The sequence below is a fragment of the Muntiacus reevesi genome, chromosome 6 (genome assembly GCF_963930625.1).
Source record: "Muntiacus reevesi chromosome 6, mMunRee1.1, whole genome shotgun sequence".
Taxonomy (NCBI): Eukaryota; Metazoa; Chordata; class Mammalia; order Artiodactyla; family Cervidae; genus Muntiacus; species Muntiacus reevesi.
In genome coordinates, this window is record NC_089254.1 from 108715804 (window position 1) to 108740177 (window position 24374).

Sequence of the window (24374 nt, forward strand, 5' to 3'; positions counted from 1 at the left end):
CCTCTGGTGGTTCTCACCAGCTTTTCTTTGCAAGACTCTGGTTTATTTTGCGGAAAGCTTGACTCCTCAGGTGACGCCTACAGAATTTGCATGTTAGTCCCCCATGGGACTGGGGTTTGAATTCTTGGGGGAAGATGGAGGGTGGGGAAGGGAAGGAGTTACTCAGGCTTGTTGAGTAAGAGAAGGCTTGACTGACCTGAGAACCTCGGGTCCTTGGGAAGCGTTTCCCCGAGGCTCACGGCCTCTGTGTCTCCCGTGCAGGCAGTGCTGGCCCTGGCCGCCTCGTGGACATCGCGACAGGTGGGCGAACGCACGTTAACGGGGATCGTCATCGACAGCGGGGACGGGGTCACCCACGCCATCCCAGTGGTAAGCAGCACATTCGGGGCTTCACTCTGCGGGCCTCACCCGATCTGAGGTGAGGGAAGAGATGAAGGGAAAACACCCTTCTGGAGTTAAGACACCACTTTAGAAGACATGGCTGTGCTCAGCAAAGGTAACAGGAGTTTTAAACCCAGGACTGTGAGAAAGAAGACGACGCCCAGTGTCTGGTGCTGGCGGTTTGAGATCCGCAGTGGGGGGTTCCTGCAGTCAGAGTGTCAGCAGTGGTTTGGGGTCTCCTGGGCTCCGCGTGATCCCGGGGTACATCACCAGGGGGTCTTCCTGGCTCACGTTCTGAGCTGTCCGTTTGGGTATCAGTAGCTCAGGATGACCTCTTTGCTCTGTGACAAGAGGGGGTAGCTTGACCCAGCTCTTGCTTTAGAGGAATCACTTCTTGCTGCTTATTTAAAAGCCAGGAAAGGGAGATTCCCTGGTGGTTCAGATGGTAAAGAACCTGCCTGCAATGCAGGAGACCGAGGTTTGATCCCTGGGTTGGAAAGATTCCCTGGAGAATGGAACGGCATCACACTCCAGTATTTTTGCTTGCAGAATCCCACGGACAGAGGAAATACAGTCCATAGAGTTGCAGAGATGGGCATGACTGATTTTCACTTTCAAGGGATGATTGTTCGTTTTGGCCTGCAGAATACCCTGCAATGTTATTTTTTGGTTTTAGATTTCAGAGTATTAGAGAAGTGATTTCTTAATTCAGGCTTCAAGAGACAGTATCTGTTTTTTCTTTCCATCCAGTGGATTAAGTTAACTATTTGAAAGTGAAAGTCACTTAGTCGTGTCCAACTCTGTGACCCCATTGACTATACAGTCCATAGAATTCTCCAGGCCAGAATACTGGAGTGGGTATCTGTTCCCTTCTCCAAGGGGGATCTTGCCGACCCAGGGATTGAACCCAGGTCTCCTGCATTGCAGGTGGTTCTTTACCAGCTGAACCACCAGGGAAGCAAATTATTTGAAGTTTGCTTTTTTAAAGATGAGTCGAAGCTGCCTGCCGGGGCCACCGTGGACAGTCAGACCCCCTCCGATTCCTCCCCTTCCTCCTCCAGACTCAGGTTCAACCCTGTTACTAGTTATCAGTGGACACTGCAAGTGGGTTTTCTGCATATATGGGGTGTGTGTGTGTGTAACTCCTTTTAAAAATGCAAACTGGGTGGTGGTGGTTTTTTAGAGCAATTCATTTAATTGAAAAAATAGTCACCATTTTATTTCAGGCAGTTGAGGAGTGATGTACTGACATGCTGAGGCTTTAATTCCTGGAAGGCCAGTGTTCACTGCAGGGGAAAGTTCCTGTGTCCACAGTCAGGAGGATAAAGCCACATTCCTCCCGCCCGCCCCCCTGCCAGCGTGTCGCCTGCCCCCCTGCCAGCGTGCCGCCCGCCCCGAGGGATGAGAGAGACGGGCAGAGCCTTCTCTGTGCCGGCGGAGCGCCCTCCGCTGGGCCCTGAGCCCGCCCTGCTCTTGAGGCCCTCGAGGTACCGCTGAGGGCCGGCCTCCGCGCTGCGGTCATGCCCTCAGAGACAGGGCGGACCTGGGTCTGGGCGGCGCCCTGCGCTTTGCCTCCCTCTTGCATCTGGTTGAGGAGAAGAAAAGAAAAATTCTGCGTGGTGTTCAGGCCCACAGGGAAAGCTGCTGTTCAGCTTTTTATCTGTTTCTTAGTTCAATTATTTTCCTGATTATAAAAATGAGATTTGTTGAACAAAATCAGGACAAAATAGAGAAGAAAATAAAAAGACCTGTAATATCCAACCAGAGGACTGCATTATGCTTTTGGTTGTATATCTTTTCTAAGCTCTTAAATACATGTGTACATATTTTAAGCGGAATTAGAGTATTCTGTGTCTGAAATTGTATTCTGATTGTACAGTGTAATCCTAAATTTATATTTTGTATATTGGTTTATCCCTAGTGTATGGTTAAATATTCTGTGAAAAAACATCACTACATAATAGCCCATCCTCTGGGTATAGCATCACTCATTTATTTTCATGTTGTTGGTTTGTGGGGTGTTTTAATATATTTAATGCTGTGATGAAGCTGATTGAACAATGGTTGAATTCATTTTAGAAGGTGTTATATATATAAAGCATAGATGGTAAAGAATCCGCTGCAGTGTGGGAGACCTGGGTTTGATCCCTGTGTCAGGAAGATCCCCTGGAGAAGGGAGTAGCAACCCACTCCAGTATTCTTGCCTGGAGAATTCTGTGGATAGAGGAGCCTGGCTGGTTACAAAGACTCAGTGACTAACGCAAGGCACAGAATATAAAAATTTGTGAGTGGTTTGTGTCAGAGAGAGCTCATATTCTTATGAGTGTTTATGTTGATCTTTTATTATTTTAATAATTGGTTTTATATTTTTTATCTCGATCTTAAAATATTTAATAAATGGCTTGGACTTTTTGGAAAGGCCACAGCTTCTCTGCTAGACAGAGTTACATCAGAAGAAACCCCAAGAGGAATTATTGGGGTTGGTGTATTTCAGAGCTTAGAAAGATAATATAACCAAAAGCATAACGCAGGGACTTGTTCCTGCAACCTAACTGGTGATGGTGTCTGTGCTTAGAGTTTAGGACTGACACGCCGTAACATGGAGCCACCTCTGTCCGCTCTGTCTCGGGCACGTGGCCCAGGAGACAGGGCTTCATGGGAGACTGTGAGGGCCCCTCCTTTACTCGAGGAGGCTGGGGTCGGGCTCCTCGCTGACCGTCAGCCCCTGGAGCGAGCTGGAGGTGCCCAGCCTGGCTTGTGTGGCGGCTGAGCCCGCGGGGCAGTGGGCGGGGGCGCCGGGCTGCAGCTCCTTGCTGGCCTTGGCGGAGCACGGCCCAGCCCCTTCCAGCGTGGCCCCGCGGCAGAGCGCTCCGGTGGGCTGACCAGGCATCCCCGAGCAGTGCCGCTCACCGCACGGCGGAGGGGACCGCTTCCTGGGAGCTTACTGCCTGCCCAGGACAGGGCTGGGTGCTGGACTCGCCCATGAAGGCTGTACCACCACCGTCAGCCCCATCTGCCCCACAGAACGGATGAAGGCGCCGCGGCTGAAACGTGTTGCCAGCGTCCACGGTCCCTCCGCCCACAGCAGTGGAACCGGACCGAGTCCAGGTTGTTGGAACCTGCGTCCTGCCCGCTAACCAGCTTGCTGACTTTTCTCTACAGGTCCATTTCTAGTTGCTGTAAGAGTTATGAATAAAACCTTTTCCTTTTCGTTAGAGGAACAAAAGGAGGATTCATCTGTTGTTCTGACAGGCAGCCGTACTTTCTGGAAATGACTGTTTTACGGGATTTTCTCTTCACATTCTTGACGAGAACGTCAGGTTCTGCTAAGGGAACCGCGCTTGCTCCCAGGCCCGAGCCAGCCCTCCGCAGCAGAGTGCGGCCGCAGGAAACGCCGTGGTGTCCGGCGGGGCGGGGCTGGGGCAGGGCTGACTCGGCGCCGGGAGCCCGCGCCTCCTGGACTCGCTTACAGGCCTCCCCTCCTCTCCTTCCCCAGGCAGAAGGCTACGTGATTGGGAGCTGCATCAAGCACATCCCCATCGCAGGGCGGGATATCACCTATTTCATCCAGCAGCTGCTGCGGGAGCGGGAGGCGGGGATCCCCCCGGAGCAGTCGCTGGAGACCGCCAAAGCCATCAAGGTAGAGACAGCCGGGGGGCAGGCCAGTCTGGGGGCGAGAGAAATGGTGTTTGGAGGCTTCCCTTGCTGCCACTGCCTCCCCGCTCCCGGCTTCATTGTCCTTCCTGCTCCCTCCCCGAGAACGTGGGTCTCCATCCATTTATGCTTGCGGGGGTTCCCGCTGTTAATGAGAGCAGCTTGGTGGCCGGGGTTGAGCACCGGACCCAGTCCAGCATCATTTCAAGGAGCCTAATTAAGTTAGAACTTCAGTTAGCTGGGCGCATCTGCCTCCCCTCCCTCCAAGTTCATCTCTAGCTTCGGGAGCAGCATGAGCAGTGATATCAGGGGTCTGGTGAAGTCAGCCAGTTTTCAGATGCATTTCCAGCACCTGTAGAGTGTGGTTCTGGGCCCTGTGAATTACAGCCCAGAGGAATGCTGTTCCAGGATGGGGTCATTGCTCAGACCCCCCACCCCGCCCCCTGTCGTTTCTAGACTGTAATGACCATGCTGGAAAGGTTAGAGGGTTTTAAGATCAAATCAGTAAGATGAGAAGAAAAACGTCTTACCAGTCCTTTCTAAAAGTACCCGCTTGACCCGGCCCATCAGTCTGGTCTTTGTGTTTCTCTGTATGTAGCAGCTGACAGACCCTTTTTAAAGGAGCTTTCTTTTCAGGTTGAAAATCAGGATAGATTACTGAAGATCAGGACACATTACTGTTTTCCACTTTAGCCAAAATGCAAGAGAGTCTTCATAACGCAAGGGTGATTATTATGTAGATGAAGAGCAAGGGTTTCATTTGTTTAAGGAGAAGCATTTAAATGTGGGGGTGACAGGGGGCCTTGGGCGTCCCCCCTTCTCATAGAGCACACAGCGCCTGAACCTCAGGGGCTTTAGCCTCCCCTGCCTGCCCCCTACTAAGCACCCAGTGAGGGGCTTGAAGGAAAGGGAGATTGGGGCACTCCCTCGATTCCCTGCCCTCGGTGAGCACAGGTGTTCTGGGGCTGGGGTTCCTGAGGAGGGGCCCCCGCTGCCCTGGGTGTCCAGGATGGGAGCTTCCAGGGAGGGGGTGCCTCAGAGCCAAGCTTGCAGCCCCGGCCCAACCCCAGATCTGCCCTCTCCCCCTGGGAAGGTCACGGGAGCGTCCTTTTAGACTAAAACCTCCCCCATTTGCCCTCCCTTCCTTGCCTTTCTTTTTGTCCCCTCCCCGCCCCTTCTGACCGGCCCTCGGGGTGGACGTGGGGGAGGGGAGCCCTGAGTGGTGACCGAGGGGCTGCTTTCCAGGTCCCCGTGGTAGCCTTTCCCTTGTCGCGGGCTCTCTGGGGCCCGGTGCTGACTCCGAACCTGGATCTGGTGTGTTCAGGCCGCTCAGCATGTGGCTCAGCTCTGAGGTGGGGGGGTGAGAGAGACCCCTGTCCCTTCAGCCAGCTGCCCGGCCTGCGGCTAGTCCTCCCCTCACTCCGTGAGACCAGGGCGGGGGCGTCCTGGAAAGGTGGTGGAGCCCCTGCACCCCACAGGGGTGGTCTCTGCAGGCCTGAGGCTGGTGGGCCTGGCACTCACGGTCCTGGCAGCCCACGTTGCCCACAGGAAGCTTATTTCAGGATCTGGTACCCAAGAGCCACCTGCTGCTCTGCTGAGGTCAGCTCTCACGACAGGTGATGGACTAGAGATCCCCAGGGGGGCATCACGAGATGCCACGTCTCAGGCTGGTGCTGGTGCTGGGGTGAAAACCAGGAGCGGGTTCTCAGGCCGCAGTGCATGGCCGCTCCGTCCTGCCTGTCGGCCTCTTCTGTCCGTGGTGCCTGGCACCTTACACCGTGCCCTGTCATCTGCTTATTCGTCACGGCCGTTGCTTACGCTCCTGACTCTCCGCTGGGGTGTGTGCTCCAGAGGGCGGGGGGTGGAGGGGGTGTGTTTTGTCGTGAGTCCTGCGTGTCTGTGTCGTGGAGCTGGTGGCCGTGCCGTGTCAGACTGCACAGCAGGTTCACGACCCGTGGTCAGCCGTGTCCGGCATGGGCTGGAGTCGGCTGCGTTCTGCGTGGGGCTGCAGCGCAGGTTTGCTGGTCCTGGTGGACGGCCGTGAGTGCCCGGGCAGGCGCCGCGTGGGGCCACGAGGAATAAGGAGACCGGAGGTGGAGACAGGATGCTTAGTGCATGCCGTCAGACAGCGCTTCAGCTGATGAGCAGCAGAACATGACAGGGGAAGGCTGAGATTAATAGCCGAGCTGCAGGGCAAGCAGGTTCACTCACAGTCCAGAGCGAAGTCATGAGAAGCCTGTGAGGCTTGACCGTGTCTGCACTGGAGTTGTGATGAGCGGGCAGGACTGGTTTTGGGGTGCCCAGGGTTGAGGTTACTGGGTCTCGGTCAGAGGCAGACCCTGGTGACTTCCGTGTGTGTGTATCTGCAGGAGAAATACTGCTACATCTGCCCTGACATAGTCAAGGAGTTCGCCAAGTACGATGTGGATCCTCGGAAGTGGATCAAACAGTACACGGGGATCAACGCCATCAACCAGAAGAAATTCGTCATAGATGTCGGCTATGAAAGGTTCCTGGGCCCTGAGATTTTCTTTCACCCAGAGGTAAAGCTGCGGGCTTTTTGAGAGTGACGTCCGCCGCGTGTGGTGGAGCGATGCTGCCCCCTGGTGCACGTGGGCAGCAGTCCTCGGGTCGCCTTCCCGTGAGGCCCGCCGGGCGCCCGCTGTACGCCCGGCAGCTAACCAGCACCCTGTGTGATCACCTGCTTGACTGTTGCCCTCTTTAGACCCGGCTTTCTGTTAAAAAAACAGCTAACGAGTGATTAGGAAGCTGCTTTGAGAGCAGTAGAAGATAATGGAAATGGAGTTGCTCTCATAGTGACTGGAAAGCTAGTTAATCCTGGCAGACCATCAGTGTGGGCGCAGGAGGGCAGTGACCTTCCCATTCTTTGTGACGGCCCGTCCCACCTCCAGTTCTGAACCCGGACGGCGGGTCCTGCCGTGTTTCCTGCTGCAAGTTAGTCAGAGCTCCTCTCTGAGCAGCACCTTTCCGTCAGTTAGACGGGCTTTAGGAAGTACAGGCCTCACCGTGTTAACTGTAGTTACAAAGACTTATTACTCTTACAGATAAAGTAATGAAGAGACAACATTTTAAGGTTTAAATAAAATGGGTTGTGTTTGCATTTTGGCTTATTTTTCTAATTCAGTTTGCTTTTGCTAGGTAGGTTACACGCTGCTGCCTGTTTCCGGGTATGTGTGACCTTTTGTGCAGGGAAATGGCTGACAGCGTTGCCTCACCACAGTCTAACACTCATTCGTGCCCTTTGATATTACAGATTTAAAACAGACATAAAGCCAGCCATGACCAGTGAGCACCCGGATGTTACCTTCTTGAGTCCGTTAAAGGTGTCCTTCATTTTTAAAGCATAGTTCAAATTTTTAAAATCAGATTCTTTTGCACTTTACCTTATTTGACTTACAGAACTGAACTGAAGGCTGTTGACTCAGTGACGTGACCGTCACCGTATTGCTTCATTTAAAAGCCGCCCCCCTGAACTGTCCCACCTTGCACCCCCACCAGGTTTCTGGCTCAGGTTTACAGTGTGATCGTTCATTGGCTGTGTTTTCTCTTGCATCCTGGCTAATTTTTACATGACATTAATACTCGTAAGTGATACACTTGTTCTGTACTCACAGTGCTTCCGTAACATCACACACATGTGATTTACAGCCTCAGACAGCAGGATTCCTGGTGTGTCCTGACGCAGGGCTGGGCGCTCTTGGCTCCCGTGTGATGTTTTCCCCTCACTGAGCCCACACATGTCGCCGGGACGTGTCACCATCACCCCATGCACACTCACTTGGGTTCGCTTGACATACTAACATTTGACATGGTCATTCCAGCCTGACGCCTTTAAAAGTTACAGTACATTCCATATTTATTAAAGTCACTTTAAAAAAAATTACTGAGAGAAGTATGTAATGTTTCTTTTATATTTGTACAAAATCCAGTTTGCCAACCCGGATTTCATGGAGTCCATCTCGGAGGTGGTCGATGAAGTCATACAGAACTGCCCCATCGACGTTCGCCGTCCGCTGTATAAGGTATGAGCTGCCTGGGTGAGGCGCCTGGGTTTCATCCCACAGTCTAAGGCCCAACATTCTTAGAAGAACAGGTTCTTACCATCAGTGTGCAGACGTTCCTGTCTCACCCCGGTCTTGTAGGATCTGTTAAAGGTCAGCATACTGGTGAAATGTTCTTCTTGGAGTGCTGTGATGTAAATGTTTGGAAATAGGGCTCAGTTAACCGGAAGTCTTTAAGTCTTCTGTATCTTTATTCTTATCTGGCCAGCTGTATTTTAAATTGGACAATTTTAACCCTGCATAGTGACCGAAAGATAAAAGCAGCCCTTCCCCGCCTGCTCTCCATGAATTCGCTGGTCTTGCTTCACGGTTTGCACCACATGCGCTGTTGTCGGGAGGAAGTCAGATCCTGAATGAAGCATCAGGTGGAAAATACCCATGTAATAATGTTTCCAAAATTCTGTGTGACCAGGGAGCTTTGAAACCTGAGATGAGAAAAGGCTAGTCTGTGTAATTACAGGATAAAAGATGTTGTTGACAGCTGGATGTTGAGAGCAGGAAGTGGCGGTCAGCTGGCCCTCCTTCACCCGTGGTTGCCCTCTGCCGAGTCTTACCTCCTCAGCTTGGGGGGCTGAGCTTAGAGGGGACCATCAGGCCCAGCAGTGAGGGTGAGTCCTGTGCAGTCTTCAGAAAGAATGAGGTGAATCAATGTAAATTCAAATGAAGAGATGTTATACTATATGTTAAGTGAAAAGGCAAATCGTAAAACTTATATATACTATTATTTGATTTAATTTAAAATGTAGTTTGTGTATGTTATATACATACATACATATATATTTGAAAAGGTTTTGAATGATACATGCCGAACTCAAAGAAAATAAAATATCTTTGGGGTTTGGAGATGGATAAATTTTACTTTCTACTTTTTGTGTTTTAAAATTATTTGAAATTTTATAGTTAACAAATATTATTTTTATTATAGGAACATTTTCCTATGTAGACAACTTTTTATGGGTGAAAACAAATTATAATTTGGTTTTTATAGTTCAGTTCACTCGCTCAGTCATGTCCGACTATTTGCAACCCCATGGACTGCAGCACGCCAGGCTTCCGTGTCCATCACCCACTCCCAGAGCTTGCTCAAACTCATTTCCGTTGAGTCCAACCATCTCATTCTCTGTTGTCATAAGTGATACACCATAGTTCAAAAGCATCAATACTTCAGTGCTCAGCTTTCTCTATGGTCCACCTCTCACATCCATGCATGACTACTGGAAAAACGATAGCTTTGACTAGACGGACCTTTGTCGACAAAGTAACGTCTCTGCTTTTAAATATGCCATCTAGCTTGGTCATAGCTTTTCTTCAAAAGAGCAAGTGTCTTTCAGCTTCATCACTGTAGTCACCATCTGCAGTGATCTTGGAGCCCAAGAAAATAAAGTCTCTGTTTCCACTGTTTCACCATCTATTTGCCATGAATTGATGGAACCAGATGCCATGGTCTTCTTTTTTAGAATGTTGAGTTTTAAGCCAGCTTTTTCACTCTCCTCTTTCACTTTCATCAAGAGGCTCCTTAGTTCCTCTTCGCTTTCTGCCATAAGGGTGGTGTCATCTGCATATCTGAGGCTATTGATATTTCTCCCAGAAGTCTTGATTCCAGCTTGTGCTTCATCCAGCCCAGCGTTTCGCATGATGTGCTCTGCATAGAAGTAGGTAACAACATACAGCCTTGACGTACTCCTTTCCCAAGTTGGAACCAATCCACTGTTCTATGTCTAGTTTTAACTGTTGCTTCTTGACCTGCATACAGATTTCTCAGGAGGCAGAACAATTATACTAAAAAAATTCCCACACTGTTAAGAAAGTTCTAGGACCCACAACAGATTTCTCAACCTGGGGATTCGGCAAAGGGACTGAGAACCCTCAGGGAATTTGACTTTGGAGGCCAGTAGGATTTGATTTTTATTGTTACATGTGCTTAATTAAACATCTCTCCTCCAATAAAATGTGCAAGAAAGGGAAACTAGAGACAGAAGAGAGTATTAAAGTTTAATAAAATTCACGCTTTGTTCGCTTTACTTCTTAAATCTCACCCGACATTAGCTGTGTCTGTCCGTGAAAACATGGAGCAGTTGTGCTCTCTTTAGTCTCCATTTCATTGAAATGGAAACGAAATTTGTGCCAGTGGTTACGAAGGTTCATGATGGGGTGAGATTTTTCTCATTAGACAGCTGAGTTCACTTTCAGTAGTATTATAGGAAGTAGAGATGGCCTGGTAGCCTGAGCTCCTTATTTCATAGAGGACGACCCTCAGCCCCAGAACTAGATGGACCTAGGTGAAATGGAGCAAACTGGTCTTGGACTTGTAGTTATTATAAAATGCTGGCTATATTCCCCGAGTTGTACAGTATATCTTTGTAGTTTATTTTATGCAGAATAGCTTGTATCTGTCAATCCCCTACTCGTATCTGGCCTCTTCCCCCTGATCCTGCTGGCAACCACTGATTGTTCTCCATGGAAAGTGAAAGTTGCTCAGTTGTGTCCGACTCTTTGGGACCCCATGCACTGTTCACTCCATGGACTTTTCCAGGCCAGAATACTGGAGTGGGTGGCTGTTCTCTTCTCCAGGGGTGTCCGGGTGTTTGGCGGGAGGATTCCTACGTCTGTCTCTCATGGGTCCTCTGTCCCTCTTCAAGCGGAGCAGCACGCTGCTCCCAGGGACTGAGGTCATTGTGTGAGGCAGGCGTGGGTCTCCTTTAGTAAACATTCTCTTTACAATAAAACTCCTTAGTCTCGCTCCCCTTTCTTGAGATGTGGATTGTGTCCTGACCTTGTGACTAACATTACCCCTTGTTCCCTTGGTAACAGTTGCTGTACGTTTGGTTTTCTGATCTCTATCATTCCCAAAAGAAGTTTCTTGTACCACAGCCTATATATACTCATAAGAAAATCATTAAAGCACCTGTGCTCCATCAGAGCTTGGGTCCCTGGGTCTTTTTTGTTTCTCTTTCTTTCCTCTCTCTCTCTCTCTGGCTGACTCTCTGGAGCGTGGAGACCTGTCATGCTCACTTTCCTGCCCGGGCTTCTAAGACCCTCTTGAGAAGGCACTTTGTGCCTTTACCCCTTCGAGGGGGCACCTGGTGCCCTCGTGAGCGATGCAAGTCCTGTGTCAAGGGTTTTATTGGTCCTCTGCGTAAACCAGGGAATATCAGCCTCTTTCTCTCTTTTACTTTCTTATCGTTGACTCTATACCACCAGGTTCCGGTCCATTAAAGGACCTCAACACAGGGGATCTTCCCAACCCAGAGATTGAACCCAGGTCTCCCGCATTGCAAGAGGATTCTTTAGCAGCTGAGCCACCAGGGAAGCAGATTGTTCTTTATAGCTGTGTCTTACTTCTTTTTTGTATGTTCATTCGTTTTTTATATTCCATATATGTGATATCATACAGTATTTTTTTCTACTTTATCCCTCTAGCCTAATGCCCTCCAGGTCCATCCATGTTGCTGCAAATGGCATTATTTCATTCATTTTATGTCTGAGTAACATTTCATTGTATATATGTACCACATCTTCTTTATCCATTCATCTGTTGATGGGCACTTAAGATTGCTTCCACATCTTGGCAGTTATAATGTTGTGAACATAGGGGTGCTTGTATATTTTGAGTTACTATGGTTTTCAGGCTTCTCTATCCCTGAGACCCGTGGCCCCCACTGGCCTCTGCTCTGCCCGTTGTCTCTGGAGGCTGTCACCCCGGGTTACAGGCTCTTGGGCGGGCAGCCTGGTTCTTCAGATTCACTTTGTACTCGTGGTCCCACTTCCTATCGTGAGCTCCTCCTCGTGAGCATGGACGTGAGCTTGCTATGGACAGAACCTTCCACCGTGACGTCTGTGTTCATGAAATGCATGGATGTACGGTCGGTGGGATTTTACAAGTAACTCTAAAGCCCTCTTCTGGTTAGAGACATGGTACATACAAGTGCTTCTGCAGAGCACACGGGCATCTTGCTCCAGAGAGCTGAGTGGGCATGTCTTTGGGATCATGTCTTTCCTCTCCAGTCTTACTGTCATTCTCTTCTCTGTTGCCGACGCTTCTTCCTGCCTGCTGGGCCCACTCTTGTCAGTGTCCCAGGCACCTGCCGTGGGGCTTCCAAAGTGCTCAGTGAACCATCCAGGAAGTGGAAAGCAGTTTGCACCCACACAAGCTCACGATTGCTGTCTGCTGAGCCCTGCTGAGTTACCCCTCAGGCATGAGGCCCTGCAGTAGGCTGGGTTCCTGACTTCTACCTTCATGCACAGTCCCTCCAGTCCCCACAGGCTCAGACGGGCAACTCTGGTGGTAGAGAGGGTTATAGGGGAACCCGCAGGGAAGGCTCTCAGGCAGCTCCCTGGGGCCCCGAGGTCTGCCCTTGGCTTCAGAGGAAGGTGTCTCCCCTTTGCCTCACCTGCTCCCAAGGCACCGCCTTGATCAGCAGGGTCAGGATTTCTTGTGTTTCCCAGGCCCAGTTGTGGAAACTGTAGGGGAAGTGTTGTATGGTGAAGTGAGCAGAAGGCTTATTGTAGGCCCTACTGAAAACACCTGAGACCTCCTCGGGCCTTGATTTGACACTTTCCTCAAGCTAGTAGTCAAGAAAAAGAAGTTGGTGGAGAATACAATGTAGCTTTGAAAACTGAGAATCTTTGCAAAAGCCAAACAATTGTTTTAGACAAAAGGAGTCATAATCTAATTTTTATTTCATTCTGGCCTGTAGATAAGAAGGTTATTCATGGGACTTTCCTGGTGGTCCAGTGGATAAGAATCTACCTGCCAATGCAAGGGACATAGGTTCCATCCCTGGTCCAAGATTCCACATGCCACAGAGCAACTAGGCCCATGCCCCACAACTACTGAGCCTGTGAGCTGCAACTACCGAGCCCTTGCTCCACAACAAGGGAAGCCATCGCGGTGAGACGCCCACACACTGCAATGAAGACTAGCCCCTGCTGGCTGCAACTAGAGAAAGCCTGTGCAAAGAAGAAAAATTTAAAGATTAATTTTTAAAAAGAAGGGTATTCACATGCCTCCCCTTCTGTTCAGTCTCTAAGTGTGATGGAAGTTGGGTCTGGAGAGGACTAGCGTGTGAGAGCTGACTCTTGGCCCGTGACTTTCCCACGAGGCCAAGTCATTCCAGGCAGCAGATGCTGCTGGAAACAAGATGTTTTTGGCCCTGACTGTCTGTGGGCATCACCCCAGGAGCCGTAAAGTACACAGATGTCTGGGTCTCACCCCGAGATTCTGATATAATTTTCTGGGCATTTGGATTTTAAGCTTCCCAGATGATTTTGATATGCAGCTGAACTGAGAACCACTATTAGCAGCTAGTCACTCTGAGGTTATCCCAACCTGTAGGGAGTGGTTGACATTGAAATCTCTTCAGGGAGCAGGGCAGAACCCAAACACTGCCATCCCAGCAGAACATGCAGCTATTTTGCACCTACAGTTTCGAGAGGAAGCCGACTGAGGTACACAGGATGGTGGGCAGGGGGCACTGCGAATCTGTCAAGCTGGATGAAGAATAAGGATAGAGCCCCTAGCACAAAATACACTTGATACAGGAGTGGAACTTTTGTTGTCTTTAATCCCATGTAAGGTAATCAGTGGACTTTGTAGACAGACTTTGTCTTTCTACTTAAAAAGGTGACTGACAGGCTCTGGGTAGTGTATATGATGATGTTGGCCAGGATGTTTTTTTAATGGCATATAAAGACAGGGCCTTTCCTTCTATAGAGGTAATTACGACTGAGACTTTTTATTTCACATCATGGAATAGAGATTTATGCAGCAAAGTAAGGACCTGTTGGAAAAGTCCAGTCCACTAGAGGGGTATCTTGAACAAGCAGATGAGTAAATGGTATGCTGTGCAGATTGGGGTCTGTGGCCTTTCAGCAAGTTGGCGGACAGCACTGTGAAAATACAGTCTTAGGAAAACCTAGACTCTGCAGATAAGCAGAGATAACTATTTCCAAATTAGAAAATTTGAGAAGTAGCAAAATCTTTAATAAAACAGTAATCACTGCTTATCAATTATCACTTTGTCTTTCTCCTTTTCTTGAAATATAGGAGGCAGGTAAATATATCATGCTGTATTTATATTTTGTATCTTGTATAGTAACCTAGCATTGTGTTGCACATTTTCTTAGGGAATTAACGTTTTTCAGAAGCATCCTTTTTTTTTTTTTTTTAAATGGTATCTTATGCTCCACCCTACATCTGCTTCAGTATCCAACTCCTTTTCCTGCGTTTTAAGTTTTTGGTATTTTTCTAGCTCAGGTCAAGCTTTCCTTCTCTCCCAGGACACACTTGGTGTGATGACTAGTGATGCTTCCTGATGGGCAGGTTCCGGCCTGATTTGCAGACCGGATGAAGCGGACGCCTTCTGACATGCTAGCTGCTCGCGTGGGTCAGCGGGCTCTGAGCTCGTCAGGATCTCCAGTCAGGATCCCACGGGAGCTGGTGGGAGGCGGTGACTGGGTGTTGGAGGAACGTCTTTCCTGAGGCGGGCTGACTGCTAGAAACTCGCACCTTGGAGACTTACCCACCGCTCTCGTTACGTGTGATAAAGGATCACCTGGTCTTTTAAATTTTCTTTAGAATGAATCACATTAATGTCGGCTTTTGTTGAAAGTTTCTCGAGGAGTGTCAGTTTTTGTATCATAACATGTAAGAGTGTGTCGCTCCGGAGCCAGACCGCGGGCTTTCTTCGCGCTCTCGTAGCCGCCGTCTGCCCTGGAGCATGGGGTGTGTGATCTGCGTAACGGTCCCTCTGAACTCTCGCGAGGATTCGCTCAGAGAACGCATGCGCAGGGTTGAGCTCGAGACTGGGTGTGGGCAGTTTTGTGTGAAGTGAATGTTAACTACCGCCATTTTATCATGGGCTCTAAACCCCACGGCCATGAGTTCGGGCTGTGCAGTCAGGCCTGCAGCCTACTCGCTGTGTGGCTCTGGGCTGTGATCTAACTGCCGGCCCTGCTCTTTTATCTGTGAAATGGTGTGGCAGCGCCTGCTTCATAATGCCGTGAGAGGCTTGCTTACATGGGACAGCGACCATCATCCGGCACCTGCTAAATAAGCCTGTGGTCACCGTTAGGACTGTTCATAGTGAGGCCAGGAATTTGAAATGACACCATAATGTTCTGGTTTAGTTCAGAGAAAATGCTGTGGTGTTTTAAAAAAATTTATCCCAATAAAGTGTTGAAATATGCATTTTTGTTATTTGACTCAGTTAAGGTAAGTCAGGAATTCTTTAATTTAGTAAATCAGTAATCAGTCTTGCTAAGACTTCCAGCAGGTTAGTGCACTTTGAGTTTTTACTTCTTCAGTTCAGGTCAGTCACTCAGACGTGTCCAACTGTTTGCGACCCAATGGACTGCAGCACGCCAGACTTCCGTGACCATCACCATCTCCTAGAGCTTGCTAAAACTCATGTCCGCCAAGGCGGTGATGCCATCCGATCACCTCATCCTCTGTCATCCCCGTCTCCTCCTGCCTTCAGTCCTTCCCAGCATCAGGGTCTTTTTCCAGTGAGTCAGTTCTTCGTATCAGGTGGCCAGAGTATTGGAGCTTCAGCTTCAGCATCAGTCCTTGCAGTGAGTATTCAGGACTGATTTTCTTTAGGATGGACTGGTTGGATCTCCTTGCAGTCCAAGAGACTCTCAAGAGTCTTCTCCGACACCACAGTTCAAAAGCATTAATTTTTTGGCACCCAGCTTTCTTTATGGTCCAACTCTCACATTTGTACATGACTACTTTAAAAACCAAAGCTTTAATTAGATGGATCTTTGTTGGCAAAGTAATGTCTCGGCTTTTAAATGTGATGTCTAGGTTGGTCATAGCTTTTCTTCCAAGGAGCAAGCATCTTTTAATTTCATGGCTGCAGTCACCATGTGCAGTGGTTTTGGAGCCCAAGAAAATGAAGTCTCTCAGTGTTTCCAATGTTTACCCATCTATTTGCCATGAAATGATGGAAGCGGATGCCATGATCTTTGTTTTTTGAATGTTGAGTTTTACGCCAGCTTTCTCACTCTCCTCTTTCGCTTTCATCAATAGATTCTTTAGTTCCTCTTTCCTTTCTGCCATAAGAGTGGTATCATCTGCATATCTGAGGTTGTTGATATTTCCCCCGGCAGTCTTGATCCAGCTTGTGCTTTGTCCAGCCCAGCATTTCTCATGATGTACTCTGCATATAAGTTAAATAAGCAGGGTGACAATATACAGCCTTGACATACTCCTTTCCCGATTTGGATCCAGTCTGTTGTTTCATGTCCGGTTCTAACTGTTGCTTCCTGACCTGCATACAGATTTCTCAAGAGGCAGGTCAGGTGGTCTGGTATTCCCATCTCTTTCAGAATTTTCCACAGTTTGTTGTGATCCACACAGTCAAAGGCTTTGGCGTAGTCAGTGAAGCAGAAGTGGATGTTTTTCTGGAATTTTCTTGCTTTTTCAATGATCCAACAGATGTTGGCAATTTGATCTCTGGTTCTTCTGCCTTTTCTAAGTCCAGCTTGAACATCTGGAAGTTCATGGTTCACGTACTGTTGAAGCCTGGCTTGGAAAATTTTGTGCATTACTTTGCTCACCTGTGAAATGAGTGCAATTGTGGGGTAGTTTGAACATTCTTTGGGATTGCCTTTCTTTGGGATTAGAATGAAAACTGACCTTTTCCAGTCCTGTGACCACTGCTGCGTTTTGGTTTCGTTCAGAAAATGCTACATTTTAAAAACATTATATTCTGATAAAGTAGTTGTTGAAATATGCATTTTTTTATTATTTGAATTGACTCAGTTGAGGAAAAGGGAGGAATTCTGTAATTTAGTAAATCATTAATCAGACTTGCTAAGACTTTCAGCACATGAGTACATTTTGAGTTTTTACTTCTTATGAGACCTTCATAAAGACTTTGCATGATGGCAATACAGGGGAGAGGGTCCCTCTCAGCTGAAGTTGATTCCCGGAAGGTCCAGGGCAGAGGTGGACGGGTGAGCCACCTCCACGGGTGGAGGACAGGGTGGCTGAGGCCAAGAAGACCTGTGTGCAGACGCGGGCAGGGTGGGCGTGGTGTCTGAGTGAGCGTGGCAGGGTCTAGTGATCCCATTTACTTATTCAGTGTGCAGTGAATTCCACTGATTTCCCTGCCACCCCGAAACCTTTCAGAAATGAAAAGGCCACGCCTACCGCATCCCCCAGGTGGTACTAGGAGAGTCAGTGGCAAGGTTGGCACCTGGAGGGAGGTACCAGCCCCTGCCTGACCTGAGCGCTCGGCCTGGAGTTGTGCAGCGAGCAGCCTGTGCAGCAGCCTGGGACCATGGGGGCTAATGGCAGGGCTTCAGCTCCCGGCCTGAGAGAGCCGAGAAGCTGTCCAGGGGGTGGGGGCAGGAGTAGTGACTGGGTGACAAGCTTTATCGTGGTCACCAAGGTGCTGTGCTGGGAGTTGCCTGGGGGAGATAAGACAGGACTGGGGAGCCCGCGGGAAGTCGTGTCAGGGTCCAGCAGGACAGTCACAGAGGTCCGGTCCACCTCTGCACCCCAGCCTCCCTCGTTTCCCTCCTGGCCGCTTCACAGACACACCGAGCACATTCCTGCCCCAGGGCCCTTGCCCCTGCCGCCCCTGCCAGGGAGCTACTCCAGGCGCACCCCTGACCTGCTTCCTCTCTGCCTTCACGTCCTTGCTGGCACGTTGTCTTCCAGCGAGGCTTGCCGGCAGCGTCCATCTCAGCCTCCCTCACGCTCCGTTCCCCCTTTCCACTTCAGGGCTTCCTCCCTGGCGTGTGCCACCTGCCAGTGTGACGCTGCTGTCCCTCGTTCGTTTGGGTGTACAGTCTGCGTCTCCCCCCTTGCGATAGGTCAGGTTCTGGGCCTGCACCAGCCGGCTCCCAGGTCGTGTGGGGCCGCGTGAACGGATGAGCGTGCGGAGCACCTCGTGAGCCCCTGACCTCTGACTGCTCACACTCAGGGAAAGAGCGGCCCCTTGATCGGAGGGAGGGGGGCCAGGACCTTTGAGACACAGTGACGTCTTGTTAGGAGAGCAGTGCCTGAAAGGACCCGGCGAGACCAGGGGCGGGGTGGGAACGTGGGCTGGGGTGCGATGGGAAGGGCATGTGTGTGGATGAGAGCGTAAGACGAGAACCTTAGTGAGATGAGGATTTCCAAAGGGAGCCTTAGTACATATTTGCTCAGCTGTTAAATGCTGAGTTAGAAAATCTTATTTTAAGAGTTCGTGTTGGCCTGTGCTGTACAAACAGTGGGGTAAGGTGGGGGGTTACAGTGTTCTTTCATGACTTCAAAGATGGTATTAGTTAAGGAGGGCATTAGAAATGCTTTCTCTGAGCTGGGCTTTCTGCTGAGAGCTCTCTGTACACATGTCTTGCGGTGTCTGCCTTAGGAGGCTGTTTCCTTCCTGTAAGTGAGGGGCTTAAATTACAGTATTAAAGTTTTACTATTTGTGATATCGTATTGAAAGACTTCCCTTAGAAGAATATCTGCTTACTTTTCTGTGTGGAAATTGATTAAGAATCCTGTGAGGCTAAATGTTCCTATTTTCTAAGGTGCAAAACCATTAAGATAAGCACTGTTGCTTCTCTTGAAATGAGATGGAGAGAATCCATGTATTGGTAATTTCACTTATTTCTCTATTTTTGTTTTTTTCCACCACTCTGAAAGTGGGACGAGCATAGGTGATAATAGACCAAAGCCAACACTGCCTGTCAGCTAAATTTAAACTCTCAGGATAACTCTGAAGAGCCACTCGGGTTGAAAATAATAGGTTCATGTAACATTCTGATGCTCATAAAACACTAGTTAGCGAACCAGTCTTACTTCCAGAAAGCCAGCCAGTTACCACTGGAGAAGGTAGGCTGAGAACATGGCCAGCAGAGCATGCCCTCTCCTCTGCCTGTGTTATAGTTATGAAGATTTTAAGGAAATATTTTCTTCTAGAGATTCTGTATGTTTTAGCCCTTAAATATATGATCCATATTGAATTCAGTTGTGTGTGTGAAGTAAGGTAGTTAGTAAATGTTCAATTCCCCTCCATGGATATTAATTATTCACCATCATTTGTTGAAAAAGACTATTCTTTTCCTATTGAAGCATCTTGGCAACTTTGTCCAAAATCATTTAACCATGTATACACAGCACTGTTTTATGTAAATGAATGAATGAATCTTACATGTTATGCCTTTGCAAGCGACTGAAGATCTTGCAATGCTTCTGAAATATCATAATGAACATTCATTTTTCATACTCTGATGAATTAATTTGTAAATTAAAAAATCCATTACAGAAATATGACTGGTAATTGCAGTAACTGGCCCATGACTGTATTCTGGACTGGAGTTAAAAATGCTAGAAAGTATTAATGGAACAGGTGACAGAATTGCAGTCGCAGTAATAGATTAAAGTTATATTAATGTAAATTTATGAGGTTAAGAATTGTACTGTGAGGCTTATTCTACAAGCCAGTGCCCCAGATAACCAAGAATGCTTTTGAGCTGTGGTTCTTCGTAGCTCACAGGTAGGCAGTTTGTGTGAAGGTGTTAGCAGGAGTCTCTTCGAGAAGACGGAGGTCGTGGTGCTCTGTGACGCCCCGGCGGGGTGGGGTGGGGAGGGAAGCTCAGGAGGCGGGGGTGTGCATATACACGCTGATTCACAGCGTGTCTTACAGCGGCAGCTAGCGCAACACTGCAGAGCAATTATCTTCCAATTAAAAATTAAAAAAAACAGACGGAGATCAGAAGACCCTTGTTTTACTCTGTTAAGGTTGCTGTCCGACCCGTCCTGGACTTGGTCCTGGCGCTCTCAGCTCCCGGCCGCGTTGAGGGGTGACCCCTGGGTGCAGTGTAGGTGGGTGGCCCCCTGACTCTTGACAGGAGCCAAGCCCCCTCCTGTTGCTTTTGAGCGATTCTGCCACAGATGACCGGGTGTGGCAGTGGTCACTGGCGACACTGATGTCGGGGCGGGATGTTGTCAGAAACGTGCAGATTTGCGATTTGTCAAGAGAAGCCAGAGGCCTGTGGGGAGGGCTGCGGGTAGACGATGCCCCCTAGAGAAGTGGGACAGGCAGCATGGTTTTACTTGGTTGTGGTGGAGGAAAAGCACCAAGAGAGACTTTGTGACGCAGGAGAAAAACTCAGTTTATGCTTTAAAAAAAAAATTATGTTTATATTTGGCTGCCACGGGTCTTAGTTGTGACACGCGGGGTCTTCGTTGCAAGCCTGTGGGGTCTTTGGCCCTGGCCCACTGACTCGGTAGTTGTGGCACGGACTTAGTTGCCCCAAGGCACGCGGGCTCTTCCTTCCCCCACCAGGGACTGAACCTGTGTCCCTTCCATTGCAAGGTGGATTCTTAACCACTGGACCGCCAGGAAGCCCCGATTTATACTTCTTCCTTGATAGCGCTAACTTTGCCTCAGTGATTAGCTTCTCATACAGGTTGACGTGTGTCACTCAGACGACTGAAGGGTGGGTGGGGAGTGTGTTGCGAGCAGGTGATTTCACACGAGGAAACCTCTGTTTTGTGTCTTCTAGAATGTCGTTCTTTCGGGAGGCTCCACGATGTTCAGGGATTTTGGACGTCGCCTGCAGAGAGACTTAAAGAGGGTGGTGGACGCCAGGCTGAAGCTCAGCGAGGAGCTCAGCGGTGGCAGGATAAAGGTGAGGCCTCTGGGTGGCCGGGCGGGGCTGGACATCCCACTGGTCTGGGCCGTAAGGGGTAAACACGAGTTGGAGCCACTTTCTTAGCCGCACTGTGAAGTTACAGTCAGAGGTCTGTTGCCCGGACTCCCTCCAGGTGTGCAGTTAGGACAGGTGTGGACCTCCCGATGCAGCAACGCAACTCTCCCCAGCCTGCCCACCCAACCCCCTACGCCTGCCAGCAGTTTCTTCCCTGTTGTCAGAGATCAGGCGTGTCCTGTAATGACCAGTACCCCAAGGAGGTGGATCACTTTTCAGTGAACTCACTTTTCAGGAACTCTAATGTCTTTTGGAACGTTCTGATTAAGCTCTCATCACTGGTATGAGCAGGGCAGTCCACTGTTTTCCTTAAGATCCTAACCTTTAACCAGCTAGTGTATTTACAGGGTTGGGTTGGTGTGGGGCCCATGGGAGCAAACCCACATGTCCTCACCTCCTGGGATCACCCCCAGGTGGTGTCATTTCTTAGAGTATTTTTGGGACACTTAAGTGTTACTTCCCCATGGCTTCCCTGATAGCTCAGTTGGTAAGGAGTCCATCTGCAATGCAGAAACCCGAGTTTGATTCCTGGATCGGGAAGATCTGCTGGAGAAGGGATAGGCTACCCACTCCAGTATTCTTGGGCTTCCCTTGTGGTTCAGCTGGTAAAGAATCCATCTGCAATGTAGGAGACCTGGATTCGATCCCTGGATTGGGAAGATCCCCTGGAGAAGGGAAAGGCTACCCACTTCAGTATACTGGCCTGGAGAATTCCATGGACTCTACAGTCCATGGGGTCGAAAGAGTCAGACACGACTAAGTGCCTTTCACTTTCACTTAGGCTTCTCGTGTAGCTCAGTTGGTAAAGAATCTGTGTGCAATACTGGAGACCTGGGTTCCATCCCTGGGTCAGGAAGATCCCCTGGAGAAGGAAATGGCAACCCACTCCAGTATTCTTGCCTGGAGAATCCCATGGACAAGGAGCTTGGTGAGCTATGGTCCATGGGGTCCTAAGAGTCGGACATCCCTTAGCACTATCTTTCTTAAGTGTTACTTAGAATTATCTGTAGATGTGAAAACATCTAATTTGTTTAGTTTAAAAAAACAAGCTGGGCTAGTTGCATGGAGTGTTTGCGTCTTAAAAATGCCTTTAAATGGAGGTGACCTGCCCTTGCCTTGTGTTCTTTCTTGTCTGCGCCACCTGGGCTCGGCTGGGGGTCGGTGGGCTTGGCAGTGGGGGGGCTGAGCACCCTCCTGTCAGGGTGGGGGCGTTGAGCCTGTAGGTGGGGCCTGCGGGGTGGGAGGAGGGTCCCAGGTGGGAAGGCTTCAGGGTGCCCTCTGCACAGACAGTCAGCTCGCATCATTTCCCTTGCAGCCCAAGCCTGTGGAGGTCCAGGTGATAACACACCACATGCAGCGCTACGCCGTGTGGTTCGGAGGCTCCATGCTGGCCTCAACTGTGAGTCCTTTCCTGGATTGGGCTGTCTTTTCATCTCTGTTTTCTGTTGAGTTTGAATTAATACTCTCTTACCGGAGATGAAATGGTGTGTGCTCTAATTGTGTGTGGCTCTAAACAGCCCCATATTTAATTCTGAGATAGAAAAAATAATGACCATTAGTGGTGCAAATTAGTACCACTAATTCATAAATATCCTTGCAAATTAGGGGTTACAGATATTGTAGATATGTGAATCCGAAAATAACCTACAATGTCGCCGTGATCATTAATTCCAAAAATTTTTCCTAGTAATTACTGGTTTTTCTCCTCAAACTTGTGACTAGCTAACAAATTGCTAATTTTGGGCGAGCAAGCCCATAGTTCTTCCTAAACAGAAGCTCAGACTGAGCGCCTGAGCACGCAGGCAAGTTTTTTAAAAAACGAAATAAAACTCCCGTCTGGCAGTTCAGGCTCACAAAGCCCGCGGCCGCAGTGGGGGAGAGGGTGGCGGTTCTGGCGAGGGGCTGTCTCCTCTGCTTGGTCGTCTGTCTGATGCTCTTCCCTCTCCCGCGCTCCTCCTGCAGCCGGAGTTCTTGCAGGTCTGCCACAGCAAGAAGGACTACGAGGAGTGCGGCCCGAGCATCTGCCGCCACAACCCCGTCTTCGGGGTCATGTCTTAGTGGCGGCTTGGGCGCCGCCCCCGCAGTGGTGTCGTCGGAGCGCAAGTGTCCTTCAGACCCGGAGTCAACGGGCCCTGTACATAGAGCGCGAGCGTGGTGTCCCAGTGCATGCGGCGCCGCCCGCCGGACAGCTCGCCAAGCCATCTGCGCGCCTGCCCCGCCCCGCCCTGCCCTCGCCCCGCCCTCGCCCCGCCCTCGCCCCGCCCTCGCCCCGCCCTCGCCCCGCCTCGCCCCGCCTCGCCCCGCCCGCCCCTCGCCCCGCCCCCGCCCGCCCCTCGCCCCGCCCCCTCGCCCCGCCCTGCCCCATTCCTAACCCTTGCCCCACCCTGCCCCTCGCCCTGCCCATCACTCCGCCTATTTCCCCGCCCCCTCGCCCCGCCCCATTTCCAACCCCGCACTGCCTCTCACCTTGCCTATCTTCCCGCCCCGCCCCTCTATGCCCTCACCCCGCCCCTCACCTCTCCTTGCAACCCCCCCCGCCCTTGCTCCGCCCCCACCCCACCTCGCCCCTCACAGCTCCGCCCCTCGCCCCGCCCCACCCTTGCTCCCTGCCCCTCACTCTGCCTCTTCACCCCGCCCCACCCATTGCCCCGCCCAATTCCGCCCTCGCCCCGCCCCCTACACAGCTCTGCCCTCTCGGCCCGCCCTTTGGCCCGCCCCTCGCCCTCTTCACCAGAGCTTCTAGTCCACAGTTGGGTTCTGGAGTTCAGCTGCGGCTCTTAAGAATAATAGTTAGGGAAAACCCTAGAACGTGACAATAGCTCTCCCCCCCCCCCCCCCCCCAGGACAGAGTATGGGACTGTAAAGCCTCTTCCTCCCAGACTATTTTTGTAAATAAAATGTTATAAACTTGAAATACTAAATCGATGTTTATATTTCCTATCATTTTGTATTTTACGGTTCTTTGGTACAACTGGCTTGACTGCAAGCACGCGTAGATGTCGGTGTCATGGGGTGTTGTCATAAAGCGTTTCTAATCGTGAGGCATGTTCTGATGTGTTTGTAGGCGAGCAGAATAAATCAGAGCAAAACGTTTTTGCCACATGTTTGCTAGAAAACGACTATATTTGATTGAGCGACATGAAATTTAACCACTAAGCAGTATTGTATGAGAATCATCACAGACAATGTATCTTTTCCTTTTCCTGTGTGAGCTTTCTGGAACTGTTTTACAGAAGACGCCAGTGTGCTGTTGGTGAGCGTTGGATGAAATAAACCTTGCACTATTGTAATAAAAGCACTTAGACTCTTTATAAAGATCTCCTGTGGTGCTGTGGTGGTCTTTGGGTTTTCCCCTTGGTGCCTGTGCTTCTTTCAAAGAGTATCGAAATTTGTTTCACATCAGTGGAGGCTTTGATGATAACAGGAAGTTTGGGGGGGAAGTTTCCTGAAAGGGTGTGGAATGCCTGTGATGCAGGGACCACTCCATCATTCAAAGTGGTGTGGATGGTGCTGGATGAACTTGTGTGAATGTGGGGGGTGGGTATT

At 49.9% G+C, this 24374-nt stretch overlaps 1 protein-coding gene across 6 annotated transcripts in view; it reads left to right on the forward strand.

Annotated features, from left to right (window-relative positions):
• ACTR3B (actin related protein 3B) overlaps positions 1-24127 on the forward strand; it is a 71848-nt gene extending 47721 nt beyond the window's left edge. For 4 of the 6 annotated variants that reach the window (XM_065939530.1, XM_065939535.1, XM_065939533.1 and 1 more), the window contains 7 exons: positions 262-369; positions 3878-4021; positions 6405-6578; positions 7986-8078; positions 20625-20750; positions 22144-22227; positions 22791-24127. In XM_065939530.1, the coding sequence (XP_065795602.1) occupies positions 262-369; positions 3878-4021; positions 6405-6578; positions 7986-8078; positions 20625-20750; positions 22144-22227; positions 22791-22886 (825 nt within the window). In that variant the 3' untranslated portion in view covers positions 22887-24127. The remainder of the gene's footprint in view (positions 1-261; positions 370-3877; positions 4022-6404; positions 6579-7985; positions 8079-20624; positions 20751-22143; positions 22228-22790) is intronic. The other 2 variants (XM_065939531.1, XM_065939532.1) reach the window with 2 other exon arrangements.
• The last annotated feature ends 247 nt before the right edge of the window (positions 24128-24374 follow it).